General features: G+C 37.2%; 1 protein-coding gene across 2 annotated transcripts; it reads left to right on the top strand.

The window, feature by feature from the left end:
* Positions 1 to 2,256: 2,256 nt before the first annotated feature.
* LOC107768597 (pentatricopeptide repeat-containing protein At1g28690, mitochondrial-like) lies at positions 2,257 to 9,988 on the top strand. 2 transcript variants are annotated; one of them, XM_075224747.1, is made up of 3 exons: positions 2,257 to 5,449; positions 7,642 to 8,068; positions 9,896 to 9,988. In XM_075224747.1, exon 1 carries the CDS (start codon positions 2,418 to 2,420, stop codon positions 3,996 to 3,998), a length of 1,581 nt encoding a protein of 526 aa, XP_075080848.1. In that variant the 5' UTR covers positions 2,257 to 2,417; the 3' UTR covers positions 3,999 to 5,449; positions 7,642 to 8,068; positions 9,896 to 9,988. The 2 variants fall into 2 exon arrangements, with proteins under 2 accessions (XP_075080848.1, XP_075080847.1); XM_075224746.1 differs by having other exon boundaries at positions 9,574 to 9,907.
* Positions 9,989 to 10,633: the final 645 nt, after the last annotated feature.

Here is a 10,633-nt window from a genome sequence, read left to right as displayed (position 1 = left end):
ACTTTTTGGAAAAAAGTTTGGAAAAACTAAATCTATATGTTGTAGTTGATTCCTTTAGCAATAATTGATATTAATTAGTTAATTATGCATAGGGTCGAGCAGTTTGGAAGTGTAAATCAAAGGAAAAGCGGTAATTGAGGCTTGACTTTTGGCCGTAGAATCGAGGTAAGTGTTTGTCATAACCTTAGCTTAAGGGAATAGGTGTTGTGTCTTAATTGCTACGTGTTAGTGTAGAGTACGACGTATAGGTGTGGTGACGAGTATCTGTACATTGGTGTCGAGCATGCAAGCGAGTTTTAAATTGTGATCGTTGTGATTCTTATTATGTATTATTCATGCTTAAATTGATGATTATACATGTTGAATAAGACTTATGACATTTTCTTGGTAATTGACCATTGTTGAGTGTCGACTCAAGTTAGGACTTATTTTGTGAAGTTAACTGTTGAAACAAGATTGGTTATAGTTGATTCCCATGCCGGGATGTTATTGTTTCTAATGTTGATTCCCTTGCCGGAATGTTATTGTTTCTATTATTGATTCCCTTGCCAGGATATTATTATTTATGTTGTTGGTTGAGTAAGAGTATAAAACACGAACGGTGATGCCGTGCACGATATTGTGAGAGAGTGTTAATGCATGAAGGGTGATGCCGTGCCATATTCTGTGAGTGTTAAAGCACGAAGGGTGATGTCGTGCCACATTATTGAGAGTAAAAGCACGAAGAGTGATGTCGTGGCACATTATTGAGATTAAAAACACGAAGGGTGATGTCGTGTCATGATTATGAGAGAGTAAAAAAACGAAGGATGATGTCGTGCTGTTTCTGTTGATTTCTATGGTGAGGACGAGAGTAAAAGCACGAAGAGTGATGTTGTGCACTTGTTACTGTGTTATCATTTCCGCTGATTCAAGTTTGATATTTACTTTGTTGCTTTACTTTATTATTGTCATAACCTGATATCCCCCTCAATATGTTCCCCATTTTTCGTCTTTATCTGTTAAATTCATGTTATTATTGCTTCTCTTATATGAGTTAACTACACAGGTTTATATGATTGTTGTGTCATAGCCTCGTCACTACTTCAATGAAGTTAGGCTCGACATTTACCAGTACATGGGGTCGGTTGTACTAGTATTATACTCTGCACTTTCTGTGCAGATTTCAATGTTGGACCTCGTGAGTAGATCGTGGGTTGCTGCCTTCAGTCCACAGGAGACCCGAGGTAGATCTGTCGCCGTTCGCAAACTCCAGAGTCCCCTTCCTTATGCTTTAGATATACTGTCTCTTTTCATTCCAAGAACAGTTGTATTTTTTCTTTCTAAACCAATATTTGTAGAAATTCGTAGATGTTCGTGAAATTGTGACACCAGATCATTGGGGTAGACATGTAATGAAGTATTTTGAACTATTATAACACTTCCGCATTTTATATCTGTTCAATTTTAATTACTACTTATTTCTGTTTGAGTTAATTGCTAATGTGTTAAAGTCATAGTAGTTGCCTTGCCTAACTTTCACAAGTAGGCGCCATCACGATCCCGACGGTGGGAAATCCGGGTCGTGACAATATATATATATATAACTACAACAAAATATAATTTACCTACAATTTTACTACAACTTTATACAATTTCGTAAGTATATTGTATGTCATGTCTTCTTCTCCTTCTTCTTCTTTTATATTGTATGTCATGTTTTCTTACTACGAGTTTCAATCTGAAATTCAGCCAAAATTAAGTCCAATCTTTACCAAAACACCCTCAAAATTGAGATATAAACTACAAACAATATTTCCAATTATTTGCAACAATACTCAATCCAAACAAATAATGATTTTTGAAAATCCAAATTCGAATTTAAAGTTTTATGATAGATTAGTGTTCGAATCTTCAATTCCTACGACCTGGAGGTTACTTCAATAGGTTGATTGGTAGAAGATAACTTTTAGGCTTACCTTATTGAGAGAGAAAGAAAGTGAGAGAGAAAGATGAAGAAAGAAAGAAAAATTGACGAGAGATGCGGGAGTGAGGAAAGAGGAGCAGAGAGAAAAAAGGAAAATGATGTAACTAAATCCCCTAATTCAAGGCACTAATAATGGATTGCATATAATTTGTAAGTAATCATTGTTTAGAGTTGGTAATATATAAAACTAAGACAATTTTAGTAAATAAGTTTCAAATATCGTATAAGAAGGTAAAACTCCCTATAATTTATGTCACATTTTGTGGAATTGATGTTCTCGTTCTAAAACATCCTTTTAGTTTGTGATAGATGGTGATATTGTTTTTGTGTCTCATTCAATCCGTAAGGTACAACTCGACCATTTTCCCAATAAAGAAACCATAGTGCAAAAATAGTAGTAGTAGTAATACAAAGTTTAGCGCCTCTCTTTCAAGACAGTCTTGAACTAAAGATGATAAATGCCAAAATACCCAAATTCAAATCTTTGGTCCCGTTAAAAGAAACTGAAATTAACCACCTTTTATGGCCACCAAAATTTTCTTCACTGCCGTCAGTTCTCCAGCACTATATCAATTCCGACACTCCTATACACGGCCAAAAGATCCATTCATACATTCTCAAAACTGGTTACAAACCAAATACCAATATATGCATCAAGCTTATCATACTTCATTTAAAGTCTTCTTGCCTTTTCTATGCGCGCCAAATGTTCGACGAAATGCGTCAACCGACTCTCTCTGCTTATAATTACATGATTTCAGGTTATGTAAAACATGGGTTTGTCTTAGAATCTTTTGATATGGTTAGAAAGCTGTGTCTTTCTGGTGAAACTCCAGATGCGTATACATTATCAATGATCTTGAAGGGCTCCACTAGTAGCTATGCTGAGTTATATTCTCCTTGTATTGGAAAACAGGTTCATGCCCGGATATTTAAATGCATCGTTGAGGATGATGATGTGCTTTATACGGCATTAGTTGACTCGTATGTGAAGAGCGGGAGGGTGGACTATGCAAGGAGAGTGTTTGATTTGATGTTGGAAAGGGATGTAGTTTGCTCGACGTCGTTGATAACAGGGTACATGAATCAGTGTTATATTGAGGATGCTGAAGATGTGTTTAGTAGAACGACAGAGAAAGATGTTGTGGTGTTCAATGCAATGATTGAAGGTTATAGCAAACAAGTTGAAAATGCTAAGAAGGCGATTGAGGTTTACATTGACATGCAACGTTTGGGTTTTAGGCCGAATATTTCTACTTTTGCAAGCATTATTGGGGCTTGTTCTGCTCTTGCAGCATTTGAAAATGGTCAACAAGTTCAAGGGCAGCTCATGAAGACTGAGTTAATTGAGCATGTAAAAATTGGAAGTGCTTTAATTGACATGTATTCGAAGTGTGGGTTGGTTGAGGATGCAAGAAGAGTCTTTAACTACATGCCTGAGAAGAATGTCTTCTCGTGGACTTCCATGATTGATGGATATGGGAAAAATGGGTATCCTAATGAAGCACTTGAACTATTTAGTGTAATGCAAATAGATCATCTCATTGTTCCAAACTATGTTACATTTCTAAGTGCTCTCTCTGCTTGTGCGCATTCTGGGCTAATTGCTAAAGGAAGAGAGATTTTTGAAAGCATGGAGAGAGATTACTCGATGAAGCCGAGGATGGAGCATTATGCTTGCATGGTTGATATCTTGGGCCGCTCAGGGAGTTTAAATCAAGCATTAGAGTTTGTAATTAATATGACTGAAAGGCCAGATTCTGATGTTTGGGCAGCTTTACTCAGTTCTTGTAGACTGCATGGAGATGTGGAATTGGCTAATTTAGCTGCCAATGAACTTTTCAAGCTGAGTAGCGGTAGTCGTCCAGGGGCATATGTTGCGCTATCTAATGCTCTGGCAGATGCTGGGAGATGGGATGGTGTAAGTGAACTTAGGGAGATTATGAAGATTAGAGGAATATCAAAAGGCACAGGCTTCAGTTGGGTTGGCAGTGATAGCAGCTTGAAAGCTTTCTTAGGACAGCAGATTTAATTAAAGATAATATTAGCATTCTTTCACTCAGTTAATCTGACGACTTGAAGGGGAGCCTTGGCGTAACTTGTAAAGTTGTTGTCATGTGACTAGGAGGTCACGAGTTAGAGCCTTGGAAACAGCCTCTTGCAGAAATGCAAGGTAAGACTGCGTGCAATAGACCCTTGTGGTTAGGGCTGGGCATATATCGGGTAAAACCGATAACCCGAATCGTTAATTGTTTATTGGATTATCGGTATCGGGTTATTGGGTTAACGGTTCGGTAACGGTTTAGAATTTTTTTACTATTGGGTTATCGGTTCGGGCCTCGGTTTGCCAATTTTGTTAATTGGTTAACCGATAACCCAATAAGAATTAATAAAATTACGACTTTATCCTTAAGTATATACAAATGCTAGGGCTTCAGTTCATTCTCTCCTATTCTTTCTCAACCCCACTCTTCAGTTGCTTCATCTTCATTCTTCATACACCTTACTAGTTACTCCTAGCGTAAGTCTTTAGTATACTATATGTGAATTCTTCTCTTTTTTGCTTAACTCCAGTGAATTGTCTTTTCTTTTTTGCTTAACTCTAGATTGAGTTATCTTATCGGGTAAACCGATAATGATCGATAACCGATACCCGATAACCGATATCTTATCGGTTTATCAAATTTGTAAACCGATAACCGATATGCTAAACCGATAATATTCATAACCGAACCGAACCGACCGATGCCCACCCTTACTTGTGGTCCGGCCCTTCCCGGGACCTCGCGCATAGCAGGAGCTTAGTGCACCGGGTTGTCCTTTTAGTTAATCTGATGACTTGCGCTTTTCTTTATATACAATTTAAATTCTCTAGACTCCTGGTAGTTCCGGTGACACCAATTGCCAATCTCTACCCACTTATCCATGCCTGTACAGGATAACAGAAAATGGATATATGACTAGTTGAAATTACTTAATGGAAAATATACCTATTCAGCTACATGGTTTGGCTTTCTTCACCCTTGTATAAGGATTCAAGTTCATATGTGTGAGTTTGTGTTTATATCCTTCAAGATCGCAATCCTTTTAAACTCAGGTTCAGGTCTTCCTAATTTTTTGCCAGCATAAGGAGTGAAGAGGATTAACTTGTTCACCGTTAATCATACTTCCAGAGTGTTCTAGTGAGAGAGCTGTTCACTTTCCTGCATTTATCAATCTAGATCCCCAGGGCACCCAGGAAGGTGTGTTTCTTTGATTGGCTGGTAACCAAGGAAGAGATATTGATAGCAGAGAATCTGAGGAAGATGAGGATTGTATATTTGTGGGTGCTTCATGTGTAGATGTTTGGTCTTCGTGTAGATCATCTTCTGCTACATTGCTGGATGGCAGCGCATTTGCGGGTGGCTGGTCCTGAATCGGTTCGGTGTACAATGGGTGATGCCAAGCAAAGGAAACCTGCAATAGAGGCGGAACTAGGTATAGGTAAGACGTTCAAATTCTTAATCATGTGCATGCTTGGAAGTTGGAATTTGCTGTCTCCTGATTGTGAAGTTGTCAATAGGATGACGCTAGAGATTAGGTATACGTGTAAGGCCACTTGCTTCATCAAAGCTGCTACAATCAGAAGAATTCTGTATGTTAATACTTGTTGGATATAATGAACAGTTTAAACATTTTCTCACCTACAATATTAATCTTGAGCTAGTAAAAAATTCTATTTGTAACTGGATGTTGTTGACTAATCATTGTACTGTCATTAAAATGCTGCTGGTTTGGCCTTAAGTTATTCCTTTCTGCTTGTGAATGTCATACAAAATTGTTGTCTGTAGAAGTGCTTTCTGCAGCGTATTGCTTCTATTGTTACGTGCCTTCGTAGAATAAGTACTTATAGATAGTTCATGTTACTCGTTGTTCAATGAAGGAGCTGGAGTCAACATCGACAAGCCTCTAGAGGTTCCGGCAAGCGCTGTTAAATTTGGACAAATTAATTATTTGTCCTTGCTACAGAGTGATTAATGAGACGCTAAAGCTTGTTTAAGGGCTTAAAGAGGTTCTCTGACCCATTACTCCTTCCTGCCCTGCTCAATAGTTTCTCCTGTTATTACGCTTCATTGTGGATATTTTGGGTATGCTGCTTCTTTGGTTTAAGTAGCTTAAGCTGATTGAGCGTGTACAATTGCATGGCGAAGGTGTCTTCCACAACTACCAAAAAGTTGTGAAAATGTCCATCTCTGACTTCAAGAGCATTATGTGGAATATACTATCCACTCTCCAGCCGACACCAGAAAACATTTTCTAGAAAAATAGTTTCTGAAAAACTAATTAGTCATTTTCTGGAAAATGTCTTTCGTCGTGCCAAACTCACTCATAATCTCAAGTTCTGCTTAGCTAGATATCTTAGTTGTTAACACATCAAAGGATGTCAAATTCTACTGCTATTATTTTGGGTGCATCACATTTATGCACTGAATTGATGTGTTTCTCCAGTGTGATTCGATGAGTGAATGTTTGTACTAGGAACAGTTTTTCACTAGAATTTTCAGGCTTCCGTAAGCCATCAAGGGGAGGACAATGATGTAAAGGTTGCACTGACAATCAGTTCAAATTGTACGCTTGGTTTAATTTGCAGATTAGTGTATTTGACCATTAAATGTTAGGAAAATTAAAATCAGGGCTAGTAAAGTAAGGTGCTAAGTGGCAAGTATCTTAATCTCAAATTTCTTCTTATAGGTAGAAATGATGAGAGTTTGAAGGTGCTCTTGCATCAATCTATGTTGAAGTCCAAGACTATTGTGTGGATGAAACTTTTACAATTGCATTTAAGAATGAATTGTTTGATTAAAATGATATTGGTCCTGTTATGGTTTTATGAGTGAATGGTGTACTAGGAGCAGTTTGTCGATACAAATAGTAAATCTCCCACTAGCCACCTTTAGGAATGGGAGGACACAGACTAAAGGCAATCTTGCAACCAAAACATAAGAAGGGGAAAAAAATTAAATCAAGCATCTGTCTGCTCTCTTGTTTGGTCTGTACTTATGATAAACTTGTTTTCCTTTACCTTGGGATGTTGAGAAAGTTTTTGTACCATTCACCATTACTACACCTTGAAAAAGATAATCCTTTAGTAATCTTATAAAGACGATATAAAGGCTAGTTCTCCAACAAATGCTGGTGGGAGCCATTTGAAGTGGGGGTGTGAGTTCTGACCCTGATCGAGCACTTCTTTTAAGTGCTGCTTTAGTATGCTAAAACTGGATTCCGATACTGCTCAAAAGATATGCCGAGTTAACGTTCCTTTTGTCGATCATCCTACGCTGTGGGACTTCTATAATTTATGTTGCTTTAGCTAAACATTGATTCCTGTTGTTTAAAGAGTATGATTATAGATTCTCTGTTCTATGAATAGACTAACCTCTATTTAATTTCTTAACATTGATTTGGTATCGATGCTGCTATCTAATTCAAGTCCAGTATTTTGGCCTTTCAAAGTTTAAATAATGCCTATGACTTGATAAACTGTGATTTAGTTGCTTGTGTGGTATCGAATAATCGGGTAAAGATAAACTGTGATATAGTTGTTTGTGTGGTATCGAATGATCGGGTAAAGACTAATCATAGCTATTAGTGTAGACAGAAACTGAGAAATTCTGACAGGAATTTCCCATCCACAGATAAAGAAAGGGCGCAGAATGCATGTCGTAAGACCAGTCACAGCTACAAATATAACAAAGCCACATGCAGGCTGCGGCTACATGGAAGGAGATGTTTTTTCATTTCCCCTCGTGTTTTTGGTAGTTAGAAGGATTTTACATTTTGCAGAACTGGATGCAGATTGTCAATGTCACTTAATATCCAAGCTCCAAGTATCTTACATGGATTGATCCTCTCCAGAATATCTTGTATACATGAATCGTAACATAAATGAGGTAGCTGGGAAGTCCTATCAAGAAAATCCATCATTCCTGTTGTGCTGCCCCACACGGTCACTAGGTCTTGCATATCAGATTTCTAACAATGGAGCTTTCATCTTCAATCCCAGTTTCTAGTCACTATGCCATCTGTTTCATGGAGAAAACTTCTGTTAGCCTCAAGGAACAGGTAACCATCTCCACACCTATGATATTAACCTTAGCATTGGAAAATATGAATATGTGATGGTCCCATTTTCTTAATTTTAGTCCATAATAAGGACTACTATATTCAACCCCAGAAAGCAGCCGGTATATGTGAAGTACCTTTTAAAGCCCCTATTCACTCTTGATTGGACCATCATCATTTATGCCTAGGAGACAGGGTTAATCAATAATCATCTTTAAATTTTGCAAGTTGTCATTGAATTGAATATAGGGGTATTGGCTCTTCATATTTTTTTTTTTGTATAGACAACAAGTCTACATCAATCTGATCTGATGGTCATGAGCGAGTTCTTTTGTGGATACCTTGTGTCTGGAGTAAGAGAGAGCAAAGTCTTTTCTAGCACCTTTAGAGTATGTTTTATTAAGACTAATTGGGTCCATCATTGTTGCCAGATTTGGTTGTTTTCTTTTGTCAACTTTTATAGCAAAATTATACTAACAAGGATTGATTTCTTTTGGTAAATACTTCCATACGTGTATATATTTGCATCAGCAGCTTAATGTTTTAAGTACTATTTTGCATCAAGTCCCTTGAAGCTCATGCAATCCATAAATAACTAGCAGGAATATTATTTTATATCTATATAAGTTTTTTCTCTTATACAAAACAACATAAGGAGAACAAATAGTTAGGAGTACAGGGGTTGTGACCACTGGTCTCCTGAACGACAACTGACATGTTTGGAGGCGGGTGAGTATCATAGCAGACTTAACCGTTAGTCTCTTTTAGGAAAAACATGTATGTTTTAGACCCATGCCAGTGGTCTTGTAGGCAGTTGCACATACAAAGATTGCCCCTGTTGCCAGTGGCGGAGGCAGGATTTTCACTAAGTTAGAGTCAAAATATAAAGAAGTAGACCTACGAAGAAGCCAAGAGGCATCAACATGTAGTATATATATATAATTTATTTTATCTAGCTACACACTGTAATTGTTCGACAAAGGAGTATCGGTTGACACCCGTTGAATACATGTGGCTCCGCCACTGGCTGTTGCCTTTGGCCTGAACGGTGTATTGACATTGGCGTAAAATCGTGGAACTGCTTGTTGTGCATGCACATATCAAAGGCTTTTGAGAAAGCTTTGTTTGCTTATAAACGTCCTAGTAATCACTGAGAATTTGTCGTGGTCGCTTTAACAAAAGCCTATGTATGTTTAGAACAGTGCAAGTGACCATGAAATATTGAAAGTTGAAAAAAATTTCATTTGTATTTGTAAAAAAAAAATGTGATTGATTATGATAACCTATGTTGCTCGGACTCTCCAAAATTGTTGTCGCACCCGTGTCGGATCCTCCAAAAGTGGGATCCTCCAAAAATGTACCACTTTTGGAGGATCCGGCACGCACCCGACAACATTTTTGAAAAGTCCTAGCAACATAGATGATAACTACTCATTGATACCTCTAGGCTTATCCGATAATTCTTTGCCGTGAATATCTGAATTGGTTGTTTGGTGTTCAAATAGATGGATAAGGAAGAGAGTAAAAATGAAGAAGATATTAGATTGGAATGTTGTGATTTCAACAACTTACACAAGAATATATTCCAAGAAGAAACCAGACAAGTCTGTATTGAGTGCTAGAGACTAGTTCAATGGTCCAAAGAAGTGGGCATATGGGAAATGGTTTTCAACTTTTAGCCATAAGTGTTGTCTTGTACGTGGCTAAGTCAATGGTGGTAGCTACTGTCAGTTTACTCATAAAAGCATTTCTCATCTCCCTCTTTCTGTAAAATGGTCCCCTAGTTTTTGAAAATGAAATGTAACTAAAACTTTACGGATATTGCAGGGACATTTATACTGGGAAACTGTAGTTCTAGACTTGGTTGCTGAGGCTACAAGTTATTGTTTTTATTATTAATATTTGATAGTATTTTTATGCATGTTTCATTTAAAAAGGAGGTATTAGTAGATCAAGAATAAGCAGGTTGTACTAAATGGTTAAGTAGGATGTACACACACAGTCCTTAATCCTTACCACCACCACCACCACCAATAAAACAAGTGAAATCCCGCAAGTGAGGTCTAGGGAGGGTAGTGTGTATGCATACCTTACCATTACCTTGAGGAGGTAGAGGTTGTTTTCGAAAGACCCTCGGCTCGAGATATTCAAAGAAATAGGGTAAAAGATTATTGGCATTAGATATTTACACCTAATAAGTACATGATACTCTATATGTTTTTAGAAACATGGTTATTACTAAATCCTAGTTAACTAATACAAAAGCAAATAATTAATCATAGTAACTTAATATGGTTTGATATTAATATTTTATGCAAATAACCAAGGGCAGATGTAGTGTGTTACCCACGAGTTCAATTGTATCTATAACTTTCGACGTATAACAAAAATTTACATGTAAAAATACATTAAAATTACAAAAATAGTAGATATGACCCCCTAACTTTAAAAATATAATGGGTTCAATGCTAAAACGGTAATAGTTGAACCTATGGCACGTGTTAGCTAATTTTTAGACTGATAATTGAAAAATAGTCATTGTTTGTAAAATCATCGAAAAATAGC

The sequence above is a fragment of the Nicotiana tabacum genome, chromosome 11 (assembly GCF_000715075.1).
Source record: "Nicotiana tabacum cultivar K326 chromosome 11, ASM71507v2, whole genome shotgun sequence".
Taxonomy (NCBI): Eukaryota; Viridiplantae; Streptophyta; class Magnoliopsida; order Solanales; family Solanaceae; genus Nicotiana; species Nicotiana tabacum.
This window is presented reverse-complemented; position numbering and strand designations above follow the sequence as displayed.

What these genes read in the sequence shown, in the direction of transcription:
- LOC107768597 (XM_075224747.1), top strand. Translation starts at nt 2,418, where the DNA reads ATGATAAATGCCAAAATACCCAAATTCAAATCTTTGGTCCCGTTAAAA.